This window comes from Lactuca sativa, chromosome 6, assembly GCF_002870075.4.
Source record: "Lactuca sativa cultivar Salinas chromosome 6, Lsat_Salinas_v11, whole genome shotgun sequence".
Taxonomy (NCBI): Eukaryota; Viridiplantae; Streptophyta; class Magnoliopsida; order Asterales; family Asteraceae; genus Lactuca; species Lactuca sativa.
This window is the reverse complement of record NC_056628.2, coordinates 183079984-183106336: the sequence shown is the minus strand read 5'-3', so window position 1 is coordinate 183106336 and position 26353 is coordinate 183079984. Positions and strand designations below refer to the sequence as shown.

General features: G+C 32.1%; 1 protein-coding gene across 1 annotated transcript; it reads right to left on the bottom strand.

The window, feature by feature from the left end:
- Positions 1 to 13441: 13441 nt before the first annotated feature.
- Positions 13442 to 17215, bottom strand: LOC111878277 (probable protein phosphatase 2C 10). Its single transcript, XM_023874779.3, has 5 exons — positions 16853 to 17215; positions 15889 to 16128; positions 15162 to 15438; positions 14001 to 14155; positions 13442 to 13787 (listed from the first exon to the last, which is right to left on the bottom strand). Exons 1-5 carry the CDS (start codon positions 16874 to 16876, stop codon positions 13650 to 13652), a joined length of 834 nt encoding a protein of 277 aa, XP_023730547.1. The 5' UTR covers positions 16877 to 17215; the 3' UTR covers positions 13442 to 13649.
- Positions 17216 to 26353: the final 9138 nt, after the last annotated feature.

Below are 26353 nucleotides of genomic sequence, written 5' to 3'. Positions count from 1 at the left end.
TTTCAATTGTTTATCATTAATAAAGTTGGAAAAAATATAAATTAAAAAAAAAAAACTTTAAAAAATAAAGATGTATAGGTTTTTTTAAGCTAGAAGATGTTTGAAGATATTAGAAGACCCTGGTCCACATCTGCGCGGCGCGCAGACATTTTTAGGTCTGCAATCTTCAAAAAACAAACAATCTGCAAAGACTAATGTCTGCGCGTGGTCTGTGCGGCGCAGACAGAAGAGACCATGCAGATCTGCAGACAAAAAACAAACACTACCTTGATCTAAAGCCTTCTTTTTTTAATGTTTTCAACTTATTTTACATATTTGGTCCATCTTTAAAAAACCTATAAACGTCATTCCATTCTTTTATACAACTTTTTTAATAATTTCTTCAAAAATTGAAAAATACTTAAAGTCGTTTGATATGGAATCTAACTGGGTCCAAAAAGGGATTGAGTTTTTTTTTTCAAACAGCTTTCCTTAAATTACTCCAACTGATTCGATAATTTTTTGCGATAACTCCCTTAAAAGGGGAATAATTTGCACCAATTTAACCATAAACGAAAAGAAATATAACTTGATAAATAAAATTTGGAACAACCGTAAAAAAACTCATTACATATTGGTTTCATAATCAATTTAGTTCTTATATTTTTTTTATTCAATTAATTCATAAAAAACGGTAATTGTATTCAATTTAACCATTTTATCCGGTCAACAAATCATCCAACTTTCAATAATTATACTTTTGGCTCAGATTTCAATTTTTTTACAAATTTGATCCAAAATTATATTTTTGGCCCAGATTTTAAATTTACTACAAATTTAGTCAAAATTTTATCCTTTTGGCCTAGATTTCATAAGTTTGTTATCAATGCATCCTAACATTAGTTTTTTTACAACTATTTTCCAAAAAAAAATCAAATATGTTTTTTCTTTTAAAAAAATCAATATATACAAAAAAAAACATATTTTCACATAATAAAAATCTTATATTTTCTTTATAAAAAATTATTTTAAAATACTTTTTTTGTATACGAAGAACCTATTTTTAAAATATGATTTATTAAGTACATAAATATATACAAATCCGTTTTTATAAAAAAAATGTATATAAACACATATTTTACAAACAAAAAATCTATACAAACAACTATATTATTATAAATATATTTGTAAACAAACACATATTTGTAAAAAAATGTATGCAAACATCTATTTCATAGTAAACATGTGTGTGTATTTACACACACAAACACTAGCCTTTTACCTCGCACCAAACGATAGATGCGAATAATTTCTTTCAATATTAATTCTATTCGCTAACAGTGAAATTTAATTTGTCTTGGAAGATGGTAACTTATAACTTGGAAACTAACCCATTTTGATATATTATTATGGGTTTAAAACAAAAATATAACAATGTGTGGGTTGAAAAAAAAAACTTGTATGACAATAAATTTTATTTTTTAACTTGAAGACTACATTTTTATTAGTTATCAAAATTCCTTTTGAATTTTGAATATGAGTTATTATTTTATGGTATTAATTCTTATATAACTTTTATTTAGAGTATACATTTAAAAGGATAATTTAATTGTCGATAGTTTACTTCTCAAATGATGTTTTTTTCTTAAAAACATGTTTGTATATATTATTATTCTATAAAAAGATGTTTGTATACATTTGTTTATAAAAACGTATTTGAATATATTTTTATAAAATACTAGTACGTGTGTGTATACATTGTATATATAAACATGTTTGAATACAAATGTGTTTATTATAAACTATGTGTTTATAAAAAGTATATAAATATGTTTTTAAAAAAGAAATGTATATTATATATATATATATATATATATATAATATATATATATATATATATATATATATATATATAGGTATTTCATATATAGAAAAAGTCTTTTAAAATAAAAGTTTTTTTTATAGAAAATATAAGATTTTTTATGTGAAAATATGTTTTTTTGTATAACCAATTTTTCTTGAGAAAAAGTGTTGTAAAAAAAAACTATAGTTACGATGAATTCATAACAAAATTTTGAAAGTTTGGCGAAAAAGATAAATTTTGGACAGAATTTGTAATAAAATTTAAAATTTGGGCCAAAAATATAAATTTTGGACTAAATTTGTAAAAAGATTGAAATATGGTTAAAAAGTATAATTTTTAAATGTTAGATGATCTGTTGACTGGGTAAAAATGTTAAATTAAATATGATTACCAGTTTTTGAGACTTAATTATATATATATATATATATAATATATATATATATATATATATATATATATATATATATATATATATATATATATATATATATTATGAATAAATCGATTATAAAACAAATATGTAATAATTTTTTACAGTTTTTCCATAAAAGTTTCTATTCTATTCCCTTTAAAATGAAACATGAGCAGATACCATGCACATTTTTGTATTAAAACTTTCAATTCTATTCATTAAAAAATCTTAAAATTTAAAGATATTTTTGACATAACAACCAACCATCAATCTAAAATGAACAAAAATGTTAACATAGCTTTTATATATATATATATATATATATATATATATATATATATATATATATATATATATATATATATATATATATTAGAGAAATTGAGTAATCTGACCATTTTTTGGGGTTTTTGTAAATATAACAATTTTGCAAAATAACCACATATTCCGGAATGGGTCGTTCCGAAACGAATTTCGGATTATTTTTTGGGTGGCCCAGCGCATGGCATTGGATCTGGAATGTCTATTTCTGATCAACCGTATATGTTCCAAATCGGAATTTTGAATTTCAAAATCCGGAATATAATATGAGGCTGAAATTTCATTCTGTAAAGGCACATTCCGATTTCGATGTTCCGATTCCATTCTAACACGCAACGCAACTCCCATCTCTGATACTCATCTTCGACATGGAAAATGAACACTACAACCCCGTTATTTTATGGGTACGTTCTTCGTTTTGTCTTTGTTTGTTTAAGATTCCTATTTTTATACTGTTACTATTCTGGAATTCATAGACCACCTCCGAAATAAACTGAAAACGTTCAGGAGTTTAAATTAAAGATGACATTATTGTAGGACCAACTAAAAAATAGTTTAGATGTTTAAGTATTGTTGATTTACATCGAGTTGTCATGTTCCAGATCTTAAAATTTTATTACGGAAGCCTCTGGAACGCAAAGAACTGTTCCGGAACACGACGAACTCGTTTGGAACATGAGGAACAGGTCTGAAACTAGTCTGGAATATTGGTCATTTTCATTTTAGAATGAAGTGATAACACCTTTTTTATTTGTGCAATACGACATGGTTTTTGATGCATCAATTACACTCTCGTATAAACCCAAAATCAGAGGGAAAATTCTTGCGGCATTCAGAAACAGACCCGAATGTGAGACTATGTTTTGTAATACATGTTTCGGGAGGTGATTAGACATTCCTAATGTAGATGGGGATCATTTGCTTCTACTTTACGCCTTTTTCCACGAAGTTGTCACCGACCCCGAAGCTAAGTATAGGAAATGGTTTTTGAAATTGGGGGTTACGAGTTGTCATTCAGGAAGAAAGAATTTTGTCTAATCACCGGCTTCCAGTTTGGTGACTATTTTCCTTTTTCTGCATCCGGCACCGCCTTCCGTTCCCATGTCTTTCCTATGGTCCCGACGAATGTCTCGGTTAAATTATATCATGTTACGAAGGTGTTTTAAAGTTCAATTAATAAGTTGTCAGACGTGGATTCAGTCCGTGTATGTCCTTTATACCTGTTACAGAAGGATTTCAATGGGCGGTGGGTAAAACAGTCTGTTACGGAAGAGTATTTCGTTTTGTTATGCAACCTTGATGAATTCAACAGGTATAATGTCATCTATTTATAATTATTGATTATAATTACTTTTCGTTACTAATATTTATTAGAAATTTAATATTAACTAATTTTTTATGTGGTAGATATCCATGGGGGAGGATAATTTGGGATCAATTGTACAAACAGCATTGTACTGAATTCAATAAGGTTGACAAACTTATATATCTAGAAGAACCGAAAGACAATGAACCTCAAAATTTGTCCTCCACCCTACAAGGATTTTTATACACTTTTATGGTAAGTATATGGTGAAAATTTTATTATTTATTTTTGTTTGCTAACATTCTAACTATTTTTTATTTATTTGTTTGCTAACATTCAAATATAGATTCTTGAGACTTTTCCAATGAGCAGAGAATGTGATTCCTCGTGATGTTGCATGGACAAAACTGAGGGCATTACAAAAGACTCATTGCAACCAATTTTTACAAATCGATGATGTATGGTTACTTTATTATTTAAATATTTATTTATTTTATAATTTATGTTTATTTATAATTTTATAATTTTGGTGGCAAGGTAATAGACTCGTACAAAAGCTGGAGCCGACAGAAGATGAGATGTGTGCTGAATGGTAGATTGTTAGCTCGGCGTTGATTGATCGCCATGATTTTCCTGACACTGAAGTTCACAGGACACCTTCCCTAACATCATTACCCAAAAACTCCCCTACTCATGAGCCTCGAGAAAAAAAGGCACAAATAGATTATCCATCTCACCCGTCACCACCACCATTGTCGACTGCTGATCCATTAACTGACAATGACCGAATTATTGGTGACTTGCAGAACGAGGTCGATCAATTGAAAAATGAGGTCCGTAAATGTCATGAGCAGTTACGATCTTAGGAGGAGCGTTTAGTAGAGCATGAGGCTACTTTAGTCATGGTTCTAAACCTTATCAATAAGGCTCCCAGAGACGATGTTAGTACCTCGAAGGGATGGAGGTATATTTTTAATTATTTCATCGTTTATGGTCGTTATGTTTTTGCATCGTTTCCAGTATACATTATTGAACCGTACATGGATACTACAATGACAATGAGTTATGTGAGCATGATTATGTCTTAAGCACCCCTGAAAATTGATGAATGAAGGCCTTGAACAGCCGTTGAATGTCAGCCCTGAGCAGCCGTCTCCGGTTATTCACTCTTCGGATGTAAAAGAGATTATGCGAGATGAATACAAAACACTGTCGTTGACACCTCTTAGGTGTTCTAAGCGCCAAAAAGTTATATCCATATGGTATAAATCGTCAATGATACAAATGAAGATGAAATGTGTCACACGGCATCAACCAGCACCGTTGCACAATCTTTTAGATCCTACCATACACACTGTTTATAAAGAACAAGATGGCTCGCTGTTGTTTGGTCACAATTATTTGCTGGGTTTTGCTATGATTGAGTTTTAGACACGATTATATATGGATAGTCATGGAAGATGGTTGTCATGTGAAGTAATATAATTATTTGTTTATTATATAATAAGCTTCTAATAACATATTTACGTTACTGCAAAAATAATAATAATAATAATAATAATAATTTGGAGCACGTCATGATACGGATCTCATTGTTGGTAGAGAGTGGATGATGCTCGGCAGACGATTGTGTGTCAGCTTTCAATACTAATACATTTGACTGGAATGACATGACTGAGTGATCTTTTACCTAGCTTGGTCAAAGTGTGATTCCGTATAATTTTATTTGGATTACATTACCTGAGTATTTATATATACTAACTAATTATTTCTAACCTCTTTTTGTAGCTTTACATTCCAATCAATATAACACATACTTAATGGTTTTTAAATGTTTTAGATTTGAATACATTCTAATTGTTTGGATTACATTACCTGAGTATTTATATATACTAACTAATTATTTCTAACCTCTTTTTTAGCTTTACATTCCAATCAATATAACACATGCTCAATGGTTTTTAAATGTTTTAGATTTGAATACATTCTAAATGACTATACAATAAGGGCAATTATTATTCGGAAAATGAAGATTGGTTTATAAGTATGAGAACCCACATCTACAAACTGCTAGTGGGAATCAACTACATACCAAACCAATTGATTCAATCAAACTTACCATACATATTTAGGGGATTGTAGATTATTTTTGTATTAATTCCTAAAAACATTGATCACCGAGAAACCAGTTTTTATAGAAGGTAAAACCACCGGTCCATAGACTATGTGGGTTATAAAAAGATAATTTTGGGATACAAGAAAAAACATAATTTGAACATCATATTTATAATATAACAAACATATCTTTTATTTTAGTTTATGTATTTATTAGTTGTTTATTCATTTTAATTGTATTTTATATTTTATAAAACCAAAAATTTTACATTTTATAAAAGCAAAACTTATACATTATACTCCAAAACTATGTATTACATATATATTTGAAAAACAAATACTACATTTAAAAAGAAAAAAATAAATAAATGTCCAGAATTGTACTCCAAAACAATGTGTTCGGAAAAATATGGTCTTTACCAAAAAAAATGTCATTTTTGTTAAAAATATCGTTTATAGATTACTAAATTTTTCACATATATATTAATGGATAAAGCTTGTGGGAATAAAAAACTTTTTTCAGTTTAGAGTTTTGCTTCAAACATTTGTTTCAACGATTTTTATCCTTGAAAATATTTAAATAAATAAACAATCACCACATTTTATAAAGGTTACACTTTTAGTCCTTTTTCTTTTGACTTTTCAATTCTTAGATAATAAAAGTTTTTTTAAATAACATTTTTGACCCAATACTTATTATACTTTGATATGTGGTTCTGTTTTTTGTGAGTATTGAATTTGTAGCGGATCTCTTTAACGTTTGCTTTTCGAAAGCCCCACTTCAGTCTATTTTAAAAATAAAAGTAGAAAAAAATAGACCCCGGGGCTTTTTTTTTCCTAGTTAGATAATCAACTCATAATAATCAAACTAACAAACAAATATTACACATTCAGTGGAAGAATTTATCCAATTCTTGGAAGAAAAAAAAAATATAATTTAAAGAATTTATCAGAGGAAGATAGAGCCAAGATAAGTATAAGTTTTGAAAATCAAGGCATAATAATTACCCCCACAATGAAATTGTATATGCCTCTAGAACAAAGCCAGCAAGAATATTCTTGATAATTAAATCTATGCACTTGCAGCCGAAAGGTGAGGCAATTTAATCAACAAAAACAATATTAAATTTTACCAAAAATAAGGAACCCAGATGAGATGAGAACCCCAAATCTGGGATTGAATAAAAACCCTAATTTTCGGAATTAAATTTGTGCCCCCAGAACAAAGCCATCAAGAAATCGATCGTAAGATCTTTGCCCTTGAAGCTGAAAGAAGAGGCTATTTTCACATAATAAGAAACTCGGAAATTACAGACAATCTATTAAACCTACTCGATTTTCGAAAATCGATTACGAATGTACACACAAGAACTTGATAACTAAACAAATTTTAGGGTTTGGAGACTTGCTGATGATGCTGTATGTGTTGTTGGACATGTTATATATAGCAGGAACTCGAAACCCTAAAATAGCGAAATTTAAGTGAGTAGCAGGTTAGGCCCTCGCACTTTTCTACATTTTATTATGTCTCCCTAAATAATCACAAAAATCACCGTTATAAATATTTTATACGTAACTTTTGGGTCATATTAAAAGAATTTTTTTTAAATATATATTTTGGATTAAAAAATTGGATTTTGAATTTTGGAGGATAGAAAAAAATGTACTTTGAAATTTCAAGTACATGTCCGAAATTTTGAAAATATATTTCATTTTTACCGATATTAAACAAATAGTTAACGAAATGTAACAAAAGCAAACTGAATTTCGATACAAATGCATAATAATGAGTCATTCAGCTGAGTAATCGATCATAATAAGCATTTCAGATTTAATAGGATAAAGAGATTTTTTGATAAATATGTGATGCAAATAATAAAAAGAAAACACATTATATTTCATTGAAATCTAAAACGCTTTATTATGGAATCGACGATAATTTTGGTAAATATACAAAAAAAAGTATGTCATTTCTCTGTATTTATTGTAACTTGGTTGATATGGGATTTAATTTTTTGTTTTTGTTCTTTGTTTGTTTCATGTTTGATAAAAATACATATCTAATTACAGACTCAAAGAAGACGTGAAAACAAATGTAAATGCAATTTATGGAAGACTTCTCTTATATATTAAATCAATCATCCCTGTTTTTTTGTAAGTTCGGCAACAATTATTTTTTGTTTGTAATAAATGAATGAAAATACACATATGACACTTTCGCTTTCCTCTTTAACAAAGGATCAAATCAATATGATAAAAAGATATTTATCTTGAATAATATTTGATCTAATCTCCCTGTTATAATAAAACTTTTTTTTTTTTTGGCTACCGGGCACTTTTACATCATTTTCTTCCAAAAAGTTAAATTACTGGGATAATGGCGTAAAAGAATAATGTATTTTTTGATTTGTACACATCTAGTCACTGACTTTTTTTTCGTTTATATTTACCCCTTCAACTTGTTAAACTGTACACATTTAGTCCTTATGACCGGTTACTCTAGGTTAACCGGTAAAAATAACTTAATAGGGTAATATATTTCTCACTTTGTACACATTTAGTCTTTAGAGTAAATTACACGAATGGTCCCTATGGTTTGGGGTAAGTCGTGCGCTTGGTCCCTAACTTACTTTTTTAACTCGGAAGGTCCATGTTGTTTGTTTATGTTATGCTTTTGGTCCCTACTGTTTGTTTTTGTTACGCGCTTGGTCCCTATCTTACCTAAAAAGACTATTATTTAAATAGAGAAAAATGGTGTGGTAGGTAAGGTAAGGTGAGAGGGGTGGGGTTGGGGGGTGTTTATTTAAATAAATTAAAAAATAGTCTTTTTAGGTAAGACAGGGACCAAACGCGTAACAAAAACAAACAGTAGGGACCTTCCGAGTTAAAAAAATAAGTTAGGGACCAAACGCGCAAATTACCCTAAACCATAAGGACCATTCGTGTAATTTACTCTAGTCTTGAATATTTTTGTACACATTTAATCCTTAATATTTTTTGTTGCAAAATAAGTCATTTTTGTTTTTATACTCATTCGGTACTTATTAATGATTTCTTTAGGTTTTTCTCATGACATCTTACGTGAGATAACCATATGGTGATGTGATAGGTTGAAGTGGCCCTGCTATATGTTGTAGACCAAGATACCTGGTGCGGGTCGGCTGTAAGTTGTAGGCAGTGAAGCTCGAGAAGAGCAGTTGGGTTAAGGCGGCATGCCGACAAACCCTGAGTATTCTAGTTTAATTACTAATTGGATTTGTTGCATGTTGACATTTCAGTCTGATGACTGATTGAGTCAATGTATTCCAATCTGATGAGTGTGGGCTCGTTATGCATGATAATACATTTTTGTATCAAGTATTTTGGGGTAAACTCACTAAAATTTGTGTTTACCCAGTTGTTTATGTTTTCAGGTTCTATCGTTGATCGCAGGAAGGCGAAAGCATGATTGTACACACTCATCAACAGTATTGAGGATTCCGCGTTTTTTTATATTACTCCGATTTTCGATAAATGTATTTTGGAATAAACGTTTTTTCTTAATAATGGATTTATAATTAGGGACTTTTGCCTTATTTAAAAATTAGAATTTTTGGTTATGAAAATGAGACGTTACACATAAACATCAACAGCCCCTCACACTTCATCAATGATTATCTCACGTAAGATGTCGTGAGAAAAACTTAAACAAATCATTCATAAGTACTAAATGAGTACAAAAACAAAAAATGACTTATTTTGAAACAAAAAAATATTAAGGACTAAATGTGTACAAAATGAGAAATATATTACCCTAATAAGTCATTTTTTCCGGCTAACCTGGAGTAACTTGTCATAAAGACTGAATGTGTACAGTTTAACAAGTTGAAGGGGTAATGTGGACGAAAAAAAAATTAGTGACCAAATGTGTACAAATTGAAAAATATATTACCCTTTTAAGTCATTATCCCAAAATTACTTCTCTACCCATGCTTCATTTCACATTATTCATTGTACTTAATTATTGTATTAGGAAGATTACATTACATATTGTATTTATCTACTTATCATAATAATCATTCTAAAATATACTCACCTAATAATTTCAACGGTTTATTTTTCAATCAGAGCATTAGGTGTAGGCAACTAGTTACAACACCAAATTGATATCAACTCACATGTCACGTAAGCAATGGTGTTATAACACCAAATGAGAAAAATGGTCATCATGTTAAGAGCATGTTATAACACCAACTTTTTTTCCATTTCATAGTTTCTTTCTTCTTTTTCTTTTTTTTTCCGAGTTTCTTTTTTTTAATTAAAACAAATATATTTTAAATAAAACATAATTTTTTTTAAAAAATAACATAAAATTTAAATTACACACAACTACAAATTGTCTCTTGAAAAATTTGTCTCTTCCTTCAACCGGGTGTTAGAATGCCTTCACGAATGTGGAATACTAAGGATATATTTCATCTATAAGGTAATACCTAAATTTGTATCCGTTTCATTTCACTATGAAAGGAGCATCCGAGGCCTTTCCATTCAAAAGATCGTCAAATACTAACGAATGATCAAAAACGTTAACGTCGTTGTTGGAACCCGCAAACCCAAAAAGTGCATGCTAAATCCATAAATCTTGAGAAGCAACAGCCTCTAAAACCAACGAAAGCGATTCGTGATGACCACTTGCGTCTTGCCCTTTCCATGCTACTAGACAATTTTTCCATTTCCAGTGTGTGCAATCAATATTTCCAATCATTCAGGGGAACCCATGGCATTCTTCATGCGTCGCATACCATTCTTACAAATGATGCAACGAAGGTTTCCACAAATATACGTCTCCAAATGTTTCAACAACACCTCTTGACAAGGTATACAAACTCTCCATTGCGGTTCTTTCGTACATTCTCATATAGTCGTCCATGGTGTCGGATGACTCCCTCATAGCCATCAAACGAATGGCCGCAACAAATTTCTGCAACGTTTTAAATCCTCGTGTACCTCTAGTATCATATCCCAATTGAAAAAATTCATATCTAAAACATAAATTAACTACATTTTAAAAATATAGTACATTTGTATTAAAATTAAAGAAACATGTAGTACATTTGTATTTATTTTGTATAAAAATATAGTAAATATGTATTAAGATTAAAGAAATGATATCGGCATTCCAAGACGTTGGCGATCCGTAGGAACACATTCTTATTCAAACGAAATCTTCTTTTGAAGTCCTTCGACTCTTATACACAATTATCCACAAAGTAATCACGATATAGATGTTCGTGTCCTTCCTCACGATTTATGTTTAACATCGTACATCTTGTTAGTAGCGGGTTTGGGTCTGGTTATAGCAGCTCGTTAATGTAATAATGATACATCATCTTGAAGAATATATCGTCATCGAAATCATCAGACGAGTCGAAATAATCCATAATTTTTTTTGAAGATAATTGAAATTATATAAAGAGGAAATAGAGAAATTGTGTGAAAATATTTGTACAATGGTAGGTATTTATAGGATAAATAATTTTTTAATAGTTAATTTTTTTTAAATGATCTGTTGGCAACGGTCGGTCAAGGATTAACGGTCAAATTTAATTCGTTTCTTCCGGTTGTGACGCCAACGAGATACATTCTTAACGGGCCGAGAAAGGGGCAGTGTTCCCTATTACAACATCGTTGCGGCCTTCGGCCATAACTAGCAAATTTGTGCCCATACTATATACTCTCAAGGATTTATCTCCCCCAATTTGCTTCTAGCTTTTAGAAACTAAATCATGTATGCTACTCATTCAAGTTTTAAAATACTCAAGTTCGTAGGTTTAATCCTTAGAATGACTGAACCCTAAAATGGAATATTCAAGCTCATATCCATCTCCTTTTTCATCTCAATCGACGATCATGAAGGTCAGTTTCTTTTACTAATCATATTTTATGTACATGACATGTATTTGGATATCCAAATACCTTTTCTGTACTCAAACAACTAAGACTTATATATGATGATTCAATAATATTTAGAGTCCATTGAGTCATGTTACTTGTATGTAATGATGACTTAAAGAAGTATTTTCATCATTTCGGTACTTAATGGCTCTTTCAAAGGCCTTGATGTCTTTTAGGCAATACCTATGTATTTTCATTGAATTTTGAACTTATGGTTTGTATAAAAAGACAACCAAGGTGCTCATATTGAAGCTTGCAAAAGTTGCCTTAGATTTTGAACATAGAATTGATGATGTTTTGGATTTTGGAATTGACATTATTTGTGTTTTATAATTAACAGGATAAATATTAAAGCCTGCAAAAGTTGCCTTACAAACTCTATCCCCGAGATGTTCGAGGAAATGTCACTCTCAATAATCAATTTATGAATGTTTTTTCTGGCCTCAAGGCTGATGATAATTGTGAAGGAGAAACATTTGCTTTGTATCCATTACTTTGTAGACATGCTTCTATTTGTTTACTAAGGTATATCATACGTCTTCGAAATGCACTCCTTTTTTGGAAACTAAAATTAACGCATCTATTATAATTATTTGGAAGCCATATTTTGTTCAATGGTTGTATGATGTATGACATGCAAACATTATAAGTAATGTAGATTGTAGATACATCTTTTGGACCAGGATGTGGACCAAATTAAATATCATTTTTTACTAAAGTTTTAGAGTGATGTTTACATAATATGGGTTTCTTGTAGGTTGTATGCTTTCACTTCTTCTTGACCAGATCAATGTTGAATTTCTATAGATATGTAAAATTGAAGATCTCATTGCTAATTGATTTAGTTTCTTTAATGTTTGACTCTAAGTTTCAATTGTATGTTAGAAACTCCACAAAAAAAATCGTTTTGGTTGTGATATCAGAAAGTAGGGCGTTTTGAAAATAGGATGTTATGCTCAAAATTGGTAGTTTTTTTTCAAAACAGTATAGACAATAAGATTATATAAAACATTAAATGATAATTTATTTATTGGTCAACCCTAGTGATTAATATACATAAACAGATAATTAGTCGCATTATACAATGAACTCGAGCATACCTTGAACGTATTGTGTTGGGCGCTACATTAATTTATTCATAATATTACTATATTTTTCTATCACGGTCATTTGGTTGAGTCGAGTGTATGTTTGATTTTATATAATTAAACTATTTGTATGATTTCTAGAATGAAATATTTGTTTAGAGTTTTATTTTTTCTCAAATAATTATTTTGATTAATAGGCTTGATTTTATATGTGGCTTCTACTCAGCTAACGTGGATATTAAGAACACTTTCAAGGGAGAAAATGCAACAGATACAAATGAAAATTATGGAAGTACCTTTTTATATTTAGAACACTTTCACCCATCACGCTCACTCTTACAATAATCAATAAATTTTACCAAAACACTCTAAAAATAATCAACAAGATTTACGAAAACACCAATAATGAAGGAATTTACATATAAAGGAAAGGAACTACTTCAACTCTTCAAATATGTATTCTTCAACAAACTAACAAATCCACATCCCCTCAAAAGGGTTTATTTTAAAGTACCCATTACCGATTATTTAACTTTTTTTACATAGAATCTGTCCCATCTTCTTCTCATTTTCAGACCGTGGGTCCCGCAAACGAGAAAATGACAGCAATGAGTAAAGGAATGAAAAATATTACCTGAATCTAACCACAACACACGATATGTCGTCTTTACTGTCTCTTTTCAAAGCTTCGGCTATTAACCGCTTAGCCGCCTTTTGAGGGTCCTTAATTCTCCTTGCGATGTCAACCGCTTCTTGATTATCCATTACCTGGATTCATCAATAAAACAACCATCAATAATTATAACTTTCCAAATGACATGACAGAACAGACTGTACTGCGTTTGACTGGGACTGGGACTCATATCAATGAATGTCAAATCCTAGAAAGTTTGTCCAGTCCAGTCTAGTCCCGTCTTATCTAGTCATGTCCTGTGTAACAGACAGAAGCAGTTAAAAGGGAAAGATGGAAAGAGGGATGACCTTCCAAAGACCATCACTTGCCAAGACAAGAAGATCGGTTTTGGAATCCACAACTGTATCTTGAATCGCAGGGTCGGATCGCAAATGGGATTTTAGGCTTTTGTCACCGAATGCACGAGAAACCGCCAGCTGTCCATTTACTCGAGGCACATCTCCTGATGAAAAGAAACAAATATAAATGATTTATTTGGAATGAAAACCTTTTATACCTTTTTTTATCAAAAATTGAAAGTCGATTTGTAATTAGTAATTTTTTAGTATTGGTAAGTGTGTGTTTTGTTGTTTTTAAGGGTTCATTACTTACAATTGGTAGGAAGGAAAGAATGATCAAGTGACAAATATACCCCTAGCCCTAGGTAAAGGATGGAGGAATGAGATTCTTATAAATGGCAACTTTACCCCCAATGGGAAAGAACACTAGAAGTGATGCCATGGTGGTGGTGAAAATGTTTTACTAGAAAGAGTAGAGCTGTCATTCTATGTGTTCACAGAGAGAAAAGAAAAAATTGAGCGAGATAGCTAAAATGACGATATTACCCCTGAAAAGCAATAAATTAAAAGGTCATACCACACTTGGGACGATGATGATGGCACCGTACAAGTCGAATGAAAAGGGAATGAAATCCCTAAAATGGCAACTTTACCCCTGGTTGAAGGAAAAAAAAAAGGAATGAAATCCCTAAAATGACAATTTTACCCATGAAGAGCAACATTGGCAGCAAACGAAAGAACGGGAACTTTGACCTGGTTAAACAAAAAAGGAACGAGAGCCCTAAAATGACAATTTTACCCTTGAAGACCAAAAACTTAATAGGCCATGCAACACTTGGGTTGATGATGGCAAAAATAGAAATAGCAAAGTTGGCAGCAAAGGAGAGAGTGGAAACTTCCTAAAAATGTCAACTTTACCACCTATTCAAGGAAAAAAGATGCGAGACCACTAAAATGACGATTTTACCCTTGAAGAGAAAGAATTTTGGCTATGACAGCAGAGTAGAAATAGCAAACTTGGAAGCAAAGGAAAGAGAAGAATGGCAATTTTACACAATATATGATTGTTTACAAGAAAATCTAACAAATAAGCATATACCCTACCCAATCAAAGTCAAAGTCAGACTCAAAGTCAAACCAACAAAAAGTCAAATATTTGTAGGGGCAAACCTGGCATATTTGATACAAAGCCTCCTTTATGCTCAATGCTAACCCTTTCAGTGCTAGGCTCATGATCAGTGGTCATCTGTATAGCTTCACCTCCTTTTGAAACAACAGCTCTTGAATCACCCAAATTTGCAACCCACAGCCTTTGACCATTTATAAGAACAGCTGTAACTGATGTGGACCCACCTCTCCCCAAATCAGAATCATGTGAAAGAATCGCTTCATCAGTCTTCTCATACGCTTTTGATATCGATCTTTTTGGGTCAACCCAAAACTCACTCTGCAAAAGTATATCAAAAGTCAAACATAAAAAAAAAAAACCGATAAATAAAAGAGTGATTTCACTTTATGAACCAATGCACATATAAATAGCAAGACTTCATTTTTGTTTTTGTGTCATTGAACAATAATGATAGTTTCTATAATCACTTCGAAAGTCGTTATAGAAACTAGGGGTAAATTACAAGTTTGGTCCCTGTGCTTTACTCATAATTGCAAGTTTGGTCCAATTTACTATAATCTTCCCCTTAATGAAATGCAAAAGCAAGAAAGATATAAAAAAAAATGGACCAAATTTGGAAAAACACATCATCCCACTTAGCATTTTTGTCCAAAATCACTCATTTTTGAAAGAACAAAGAACAAAAATGTGTTTGCAACTAATAATCATAAAGTTTAGCATTTGAATAGTAACATTTTAGGGACACAAACACAATAGTAGAATACACACCTCATTCAAGATGTTATCAAACAGATGTTTTTGAAGATAGGAAGGGACACGATCACCCGAATGCCCATCATAAATGGCAAATAAACCGAGTTCATGTTCATCAACTTCAACAAACCTAGCAACATGATAATCTTCCATTGGATGATTAGCTTTTCCTTTGACCAAGTCAAACCCAAACTTGATGTTACCCTCATGGTTTTTTCCCTTACCAGAACTATAAGATGAAGGGCCTCCTATGAACTATAAAAAACCAAAAAATGTTAAGAGAGAAATATAAAAAATGAGTAAGCAAAATTCATATAATAAAGGCATTTGTACAACTTGAAAAAAGGAACTATGTTGTTTTGTGGTAAAGAAATGAATATAAGAAATTGTTATTCTAGGGCATCCCTTAAAAGATAAAGGGGATACTGCAATAATATTAGATAGGTGAGGTATCATTAACATTAGTGATTCACTTTCTTAAATCATCATATATGTTTTTACTTTACAAACTGACCATCATTATTGCAAAAATTACAAGAGAACGCTGTAAATGCAAGAATAATTGTTAGTTTGCATTTTGCAATGAAAACCACTCATTCTAGCTAAGAGACAAAAAAAAATCTTTCAAAATTTGCAAGAAAACCATGGTTTGAAAAGTCAGCAACAAAAATAAGATAAGCTTCTGATGGTCTACTGCCTCAAATTTGCTTTGTTTTCCACAAGGAACAGTGGTAAAACAAAAGGAAATGAAACTGGTTTTTGATCAACCAAATTTATCCCTAATTAAGTTAGATTCCGAATGATCTGTTGATCAGAAGAAAGGAATCGAACAATCTCATCTTGAAAACATAGCTAAAACACAGAAAAAACAAACAAATCCTTATTGATAAATAGAATATTTGATCATCTAACTACATAGGAAGGACAATCCGCTAACAAATTGAAGGATTATAAAGTAAAGCAGAGTAGTAGAAATTACCTGCAAACAGCATAAATTTTCCATCAAATAATCTGCAAACAAGATATTCTTAACATCCAACACTTCGAAGCCAAACCCACGTGAAAACGCAACCGAATTTAGGGATTTCACTAACCAAGCGATCGAAAATCCGACAATCTATAAAACCCTTCAAACAGAAAACCCTGTAACCCAAAAATCGAAATGAAGAGTTAATGGAAACAAGGGACCAGTCTAATAATCAGCAGATTTCAGCAAATTGTTTGCTTCCACGAAACAATCATGATTAAAAATGGTAGTGTCGATTTCGCAGTCAAATAGAGGCTCAATTTTGGTATATATAAACAGCGTTTCAATTCTTCTTTCGGCATTATAGAAAGAAAAAGAATGGGGGCGAAAGACTGATTCGCGCGTTGACTTCAGATGTTTGTTGACCAATGCCGCGTCGAATTCTCTTATGGGAATTACCGTTATACCCCTGTCCATGAAAAAACGTTGTTGGACCCCTCAGTGTTCATGGCAAAGCTTGATATGTCGTTTTTTCTATTTTTTATAGTAAATAAATTAAAAGAGTAATATACTATGTTCTGTATATATATATATTTAACTATTAAATTATTTTTTATATGTGATTTATATCATGTCGTTTTAGTTCTTAAAAATTATTATTACGTAGATATTAGGATAACATAAGTTTTTTTTTTGAAACGGAACTTCTCTAACAAGAGTTTCAGGTTAACTTTTGCGCACCAACTAATCATCCGCTGCAAATATGAGATTATGTCTAGAGTCGTTGCAAACGAACTTCCATGGCCATAATGTATTGATTACTGTCAATATTTAAATATGGGTCAATAAGTTATCCATCATATCTCATATCCTAATATATAAAACCTCTATAACATGTGGCATCTCTTCAATTTATAAACTTTCAAAGTAAATTACCGATAATGCCCTTATGAAATGTCCACAAAATTGATCGGTTTATTCCCCGAAATCACGTCTCCTTCGATTTTGCTTCTTGATTTTGGAAACTAGATATTGATTCAAAAAAATAATTTTCTCAAGTCTATGATGGAAACATCGATCATTCCATTTCGATTTTTAATTTTTGGAAGCTAGATATTGAGTCAGAATTTTAAAATTCTCAAATCTCTGATGGAAACCTGGATTTCCTTTTACCTTTTACCCGAAATTGATTGCTCAAAGCCGGTAGACAACTTCACCATCGTTCTCTCTCAACCCGATCAATGGCTTCAAAAGTTCTAACAGGCAATCGATGTTTGGCAGACGATATGAATATCGATCCTTATGTTGAAGATGAACATACAATTTTTTTGAGATATGTTATGGACTATCTAAAAATATTGCCTCTGGGACTTTTTTTCTTCACGTCTTGCTCTATCATCTAGGTATCTCTTATCTACTTCTTTTCACTGTAACTAATTACATGTTCAATCTAAACAATCAATTTTAGAGTTTATTAGGGTTGGCTTGCATATGTACAAATAAATTGTTTGTATTGCAGCTGAGTGGAAAAGTCGAGGGTAGCTAATGACGTTGTCGGGTTGTACTTTACCAAATTCTGGTTAACCCTAATATTGTTTGGTTAACAGTAGTGACATTTCAATGTTATTGGTTTCGATTTTGATTAATATTGTTTGGTAAGCATTACTGACATTTCAATTTTATTGGTTTCGATTTTGACTGTCCAGGATGTTCTTAATATGGGTTTTGGTTCCACTTTTGTTTTTACTAAGATTCAGAAAGAGTTGATGTTATCAATGATTCTGGAATCAATTGTTGACCGATTGGGTATCCTCTCTTTACTTCTTCATTGTAATTCATGCATACAGTGGTTTTCAGTGATGTTAAATTTCTAACAAGTTCAATTTTTTATTTACTGGTTGAGTTTTTTGCAATAACTTGCTGCAGAATATTATAAGGCCCGACTAATCTTTTTCCCATTTTCATTCAATGTATTCTGTTTTCTTATTTAAGCTTTTACCGTGTTTTTTTGTTTATAATTACCTTAATCATATTTTTGATCTGTAGGAGTCCAATGAAATATCGACTATCTCTTTTTTCATAAGGTCCTCATTTTCGATGTTTGCTTTCCAAGTTAATTTTTCTCACAACTTCTCTTGGGTAGATTCTCTATATGATTGCAAAAGTCAACTGATTGCTCCTATTATTTAGGGTTCATGAAGCGGTCTTCAGCAACATACGTATATAGTCACAATCAGTGCAAGTTAATCCAAAATTTATAGAAATTTGCTTTTATTGAATCTGAACATTTTTTCTTGGATTATCAAAATTTTGTTTATTTGTTAAAGTAAGAAAATGCTACAGTTTGTCTCGTTTTCTGATCATCTGATTTTGGTAATTTTAATCCCAATTTTGATTTGGATTTTCATTCAAGAAATTGATCGATGTTGAATGGAATTTTCCGGTTGTCACCCACACGAACAATTCAAGGTTACTTTATGTACTAGGCACTCTTTTTTTTCTCTCTGTTTTATGGGTTTTAAATTATGTCATTGGTGCTTCTGCAGCTGCTTTGAGGAAAAGCTTTCTAAAAGGCTTAAGAAAGTATGCAGATAACTATGAATCAGTGGGTAGAAAGAAAGGTCTTAGAGGCTTTTTAAACAAAAGTTTTAAGGGTCGAAGTTAAAGCTAGGCGTGTTCTTATTTTTTCTCTGTTTATTTGAACCTTAATCTCATTTTTTCCTATTTTAACAACGTGCAAATTCAAAGTTCTTTTTTTGCTCCAAAATCTCCAATATATATCCGTCCTTGCCTCTTTGGCGTTGTCTCTATCCAAATTTTGGTTCTTTGGGCCAAATATTCAATTGAACTTCATTCTATCATTATGTTATGATTAATTTTCAAGTTTTGGAAATTATAGGAGCGAATGAGCCTCTATGACAAGTTTCTCGATAGATCTTTAGATTTGAGCAAAGGTGAGCCTTCTTCCCAAATAGTTTATTTCAATTTCAAAGTTTAAAGCCGTGATAAATCAAGTGATGGTGTGACATCCATAAAATTCACACCAAATTTAAACTTTTTCAATCATAAATAAAAGCCACATAGCATTGTTTACAAAATGTTTTCAAATCATTTTCCATCAGAGTGTCCCAAAAAATCATAACATAAGGATGAGGAGCAATACAGTCACGCCTTCGTCTTTCCACGATCTCATGAAGTACCTGAAACAGTAAACTGAAAACTGTAAGCCCGAGGGCTTAGTGAGCTACCCCCAAAATACCAACACCACACTGACAATACCATAACAATAATAACCAATTAATCAACATGCATACTGGGCCATCGGCCTGACTGGACCGCCCTACTGGGCCTACAGTCTGTCTGGATCTATCCCGAGCCTTCGGCATAACTGGTCCGCCACGTGGGCCTTCAGTCTCCCCGGACCGCTCATAGGGTATGATGGCCTTCAGCACAAAGCAGGACCGCCTCAACCCAACCAACAAGCAAATAACCATGTGCGCATAGCTATCATATACTGTCATATACAAACATCAAACATATTTATCTCACTGATCACAATCATAGAATTCTGCTGTAACTAGAGTACCAACCTAGCAGGTCACTATCACACCAATCCCTACACATCATAAAAGCATAACATACTGTCTACCTCGACTCCAAACTAACAAATCATAACCACATGCAACATACCATAACAACTAAAGGGTCGTCCTTGGTGTCGTAGACCCTATCGATATAGTGAGGATAACTCACCTCGCAGATGTCGACTCGGAAGGTAAACGCCAACTCTCGGATCACTCGACATAGGCCCCACCACCTATAACCATAGTTCAATATACGCATAAGTCTTTAACCTTATAAGGTACTCCATAACCCAATAGTCAACCCCTGATAAAGGTCAAAGTCCTCAGTCAAGGTCAATAGTCCATGTTGACCTCAACTCACTGAGTACACCCAGCTACTCACCGAGTCATCGATGTGACTCGTTGAGTTCCTTCAAATCCGAATAAGACCTTAAGGCCACCCGTCGAGTTCCCTCCCTGCGACTTGACGGATATACTCGCGAACATATTCTTGGTTAAAACTCATCCGACTCGCCGAGTTGTTCTTCAACTCGTCGAGTCTCATGACAATCTTCATCAGACTTGCCGAGTTGTTCAACCAACTCGTCGAGTTCAATGTCCATCTTCATGTGACTCGCCAAGTCGACCATGTGACTCGCCGAGTCCATTCAGTCCTCTTTCCATAGAGATCCATTTTGAGCCATGCAACGACTCCAAATCACAGATCCAAGCTTCTAACGCATGCTTATCACGCAAAGTTGCAAACTTTACGTGCATGCATGGCTTTAAAGGCTCAAAATGGCAAATCTAAGCTATTGATGGGTCTTTATGCACAAAAAATTAAGTTCGTTGGTTTTTCTTGAACAGACAAAACATAACTGAGGTTTTTTGAACGGTTTGGAAACTTTGTTAGGCTTATAATTCATTTTCTCTATGTTTGTGGGGTTTTGTGTCCGAACGTGCAATTGTGTATGTAATTTCTTTGTGGGCTTTTATATTTGAAAGTGCATGTTAATGTCTATGTATGTACTTATTTATAGGCTTCAGGTGTTTGAAAATACATGTTTTTGCTTGTGTATTTGTTTGTTCGTTTGTTTTAGATTCTATAGATCTAGGTTTGTGTGTGTTTGTTTTATGGGTTTCATGCGACTATTGTTTATTTTTTCTAGATATGGGTTTGTTTTTAGATTTCAAATAATATGAGTAAATGGATGAACATAGATGGGTAGAAATGGCTAAAGACGAGGGTTGGGTTAAACTAGATGGTGTAGTGGTGGTGGTGGTGGGGCCTCAATTAAATAATTGTAGTAAATAATAAAACAATAGAAAACAATGAATATAAAAAAACATATAACATTAAATAGTTTATTTTAGGGTGTTGATATTACCGGTTGGTATTTCTATTTAATAAATTGATTCATCCGCATAAGATACAATATTATTCAACAATCATACAAATCCGTAAAACATATATACCTCTTTTAATAAAAGAATCCTAAACATTCTACATGACATTTTTCTACAACTCAAATTTGCCAAATGGCTTATTCTGCTAAAGGATTTCCTTTATTTCCCATCTATACCATTCATCATTAAGGCGTTCTTATACCTCGATGATATCTTTTCCATGCTTTAAATTGAAATTGATAATGTTAGTAATTTGTGCCTGGGAAATAATGGATGTAATCAAATGAATTATGTGAAGTTTCCAAGATTCTAAAAAAAAGTTAATTGCATCCCATAAAATCATCAATAATTTCTTAACAAATCAACAAGCTATTCCCAAGAAATCATTCTTAGGCCATCTGGTATATTAAGGACAAACCTCTTTGTGGTCTACGTAGCCACTAACCACGAATGTGAACACCATCCTGGGTGTTTGTGGTGGATAGTGGTCGTGGTCATTTGCGGTGGGGAGCACGGACCATCACACCCAATCAACTATTTTCTCTCTCTATTTCTTTGTATCTCTCTCTACCCTTTTCCATCTCTCTCTACAATTTAATTATATATATATATATATATATATTATTTTAATAAAAAAAAAGAGGAATATCTTGGTGGGTATCCCAAACTTATAGTGGTTGAATGTGGTGATGAATTGACACCCACCACTATAGTGGTTAGTGGTGGGTATAACGGATAGTTTTAACAAATCAACAAGCTATTCCCAAGAAATAAGGAGGCGATTCATCTTTAAATTTGAATCAGATTGACTACTCCTCATATCAGCTTCATATTATATATACCTCAAACATACTTAAAAATTATCTGCAATCAAGCTAATCAACACCCTCATATTCGACTCTCTCATGTTAGGTAAGAACCGTAAGAGTCACCTTCAGTTCTTTTGTTTTAGTATTTTTTTTCTTTTCACCATCATCGACACTACATTTGTCTATTTTGCCGTAATTTTACTCCTTGAGTCTCTTTTCTTGATCAGACATTCATTCCTATCAATAAGCTTTTTCTCTGAGATTTTGTGTTTTTGGCAGATCGTGGTGTGTCTCTAGATGAAAGTTGAAAAAACGTGAGGAAGCTTTACATGGATTGAGGAAGTTACGTTGGGTGGTTAAGAATTGGAAACGAGAGTTAAAGGTCAAGCCAAAGAACTCATCATAGGATACAACAATAATGATGAGAGGCAAAATAAACTCAAAAGCTTCTACAGACTATTGGTAAACCTAATTTGATATAAGATATGGAAAGTATTATATTAAAAGTAATTAAAAAGATGATACAACCACAAGTTTTATACATAGAAGTCATCAATTGCACAAAGCATTTCTTGAAGGTGACGCCAATGAAGGAGAGAATAGAGATACATACTAAATTGGTTTCTTATAAAAAATGCAAATTAATGTGAAATTATCTAATTGTACAATTGCTACACCAAAACAACTTTGGAACTTTTCTTTCAAGTAAAGTTGTAGACAAAGAGTCTCAATAACTTTTTAGGTTTGATGAAATAAACTTAGAAATTCATTTACTATTCCGGTTGAATTAAGTCATTGACATTGTTGCAACTTGTAAAGGTCGATACAACACTTGACTATTGGGTTGCTAATTTCCAAATGCTTCTTAATATTATGACTAATCCAGAAAAAGGTGCACGTTTTTTTTATATAGTATAAAGGGGGTATTTTGGTCTTTTTTAAAGAAATGAATAATATAATTGAATTCCTTCCATGAGTTCCATTCACCCTAGGAATTGTGAAATCCATAAAACATGGAATTTGATGGAATCATATAATTTTGAATTTCATACATCTGCCAAAGAAACACACCATGGAATGAAATCAAGAATTCCAATTCCAATTTGTCTTATTTAAGAGGATCTATATGTTTATTTGTAATGGTTTAACTTTTTTGGTAGTAATGTAGTATAATTTCAGTGGATCTATATGTTAATTTGTAATTCTTAACTATGTGATAATTTTAAAATAGTTGCTCCATATTTGTTTTTATATCTTACATTTTAGCTTTTTTGAAAACAAGTGATATGTTGGGTTTTAGGTGAATATGGAACAGCAAATGGTATATATTGTAACAGCCCAAAAATCCGAGGTAAAAATTTCATTTTTATTATAATCAAAACACTATTGTAACTTTGTTCAAAACATTGAAAAACATTTCAAATAATACAATTATCAGAGTCCAATCCCAAAGATCACATATTGCGGAAAACACAGGTGTAGGCGCTGTGATCATCCCGAGCTCTTTCATTTGAAAACTGGAATACCTGAAACATAAACTGAAAACCGTAAGCACAAAGCTTAGTGAGTCCACCTAAAACCCATCACATTGAAGCTTTCACTAATACCATTCTCAAAAGCCTCACATGCTATATGTTAAAAAATAAACATATCTGATTTTCATATTTATGTTTTTTAGATTTCAAAATTCTGTTTTCAGATTTCAGATTTTCAGATTGCTGTTTTTAGATTTTTAGATTGCTGTTTTCAGATTTTCATATTGATGTTTTCAGATTTATATTTCAGAATTATGTTTTTCAGATTTATGATTTTCAAATTTCTAATTTTCAGATTTTTGTTTTTAGAATTATGTTTTCAACTTTACTTAAATCACAACAACCTTATCCACTTTGATTTACAAATTCTTCCACTTTGGTTGCATTGGAATTGCTCATTCCTTTGTTTAATCTAGCACATCAACAAGGGCAAAAACGTCCAAACCACAAATGTTAAGTGCTATATTAAAGTATAAAGAACAAATTTAAGTAAAAAGGAAAATGTTATACTTACCTTGACAAAAGTAAGCACGGCTCCATGAGATCGGGTTATGGGACATTAAGTATTCATATGCACCCACATCTATAGCCTTCAATCTCTCCATCACAGATATGAATTCAAGTTCGATAGTGCAACCAGCAGCAACCCAAAACATATATTTGTACTCTTCTCCTTTATATGACTTCTTAAAGTTTGCGTATATATGGCGAGCACATTGTCTATGCTCCGCATTTGGCAAGACCTCCTTTACTACTTCAAGTAGCCCCTAAAAGAATAACAATGTTATTTGACACCTTTTTTTTTATGAAAAAATGGACAAGAAAAACTTTGAAATTTATGAAATAAGGGACAAGAATAGCAATATATCTTATGTTGGTCTGATATAACTGTAAGACCTCCACCTTCTTGTACTCCAACATTCTCACTAAGGGGGTGTTTGACTTAGCTTTTTAGAAGCCAAAAGATATTTCTGGAAAAGTTACAAAAAGTCAGGTTTTCCTGACTTTTCCAAAAAGTTGATTTTCCTTCTTTGCAAAATCCAAAAGTAGCTTTTAGAAGTCTTTTGCCAAACATCTTTTGCCTATGATCTTTTTCTAAAAGGACTTTTGTGTGACATCCCCAAAATCACGGCCAGAAAAGACCGGTTTGTTTATGCTTTGTTTAAAAATCAGAGTTACATTTTAAATGAAAGTGTTGCGGAATTTGTCCCAAAACAAAAATATGATAAAGATTTATCAAAACCATTTCCATAGAAATGTATTTCATTAAAAGACTCGGGATGTCATGTTCGTACAGATCAAAAGCATAAACAGTACAATATAAGCCTTACTACATTATTTCATATCTACAGGCCTATATCCGTAATCCCTTGTCCAAAACATCACACCTATGCTCATGCGCCACTACCTGTAATACATAAAACTGAGTGGGTCAGGCTTGGGAGCCTGGTGAGCACATACGGTTTTCAACCCACAATAAATAAGTTTATTAATTTCATCGATCAACAATAACACGATTACCCGTTCCCGTTATCCTCACTTTACGTCCCTAAACACCTATCATAAGGGACCTAGCCTAAGGATCATCATCGGGACGGACACTACTGCTAAGGGGATTCCTCAGCAATAAATGTCCTAAAGGCAACCATGTGGGGGATGGAGTACACCGGTGAACATATCGTTCACAAACACCTACAGGTTGCGAGTCTGCTAGTGTTCCACTGGACTGTCTAGAAGAGTCCGTGGTCGTCATCCATACTCTGCTAGATGACAAAATCAACAACATCAACATCGAGGCCTCTCATCATTTTATCACACATCACCTATTGCATCTACCCATGTTTTACCCCCAACATTTTCGTAGATATAAAATACATATACAGTTTAAATCATTGAAAACATGTATAACAACGTTCATCTAGCATAGATAGCAAGTATTCAGATAATATGCACACATAGCACGTAATTTATATAAAATACTTCATATCTATGTGTAAGTTGAAAGTAACTATGCACTCACTTGTTAAGGTAATGATTCCAAAATCGGGCAGCGCTTGCTTCTAACGATTCTATTTTCCTTCGACGAAACCTAGCATTATTATCGCTAAATTTTAGTCTAACATTTACCGTGACCAACTATTAGTCTTAGTATTATTATTATTATATAAGCGTTAAACAATATTTTCCAACCACTATGTA

Coding starts and splice junctions, on each gene's coding strand:
- LOC111878277 (XM_023874779.3), bottom strand. CDS start 16,876: ATGGAAAATTTATGCTGTTTGCAG. Junction 15,439..15,888: donor TTGATAACATCTTGAATGAG/GTGTGTATTCTA, acceptor ATACTTTTGCAG/AGTGAGTTTTGGGTTGACCC. Junction 13,788..14,000: donor CAAGTGATGGTCTTTGGAAG/GTCATCCCTCTT, acceptor TGATGAATCCAG/GTAATGGATAATCAAGAAGC.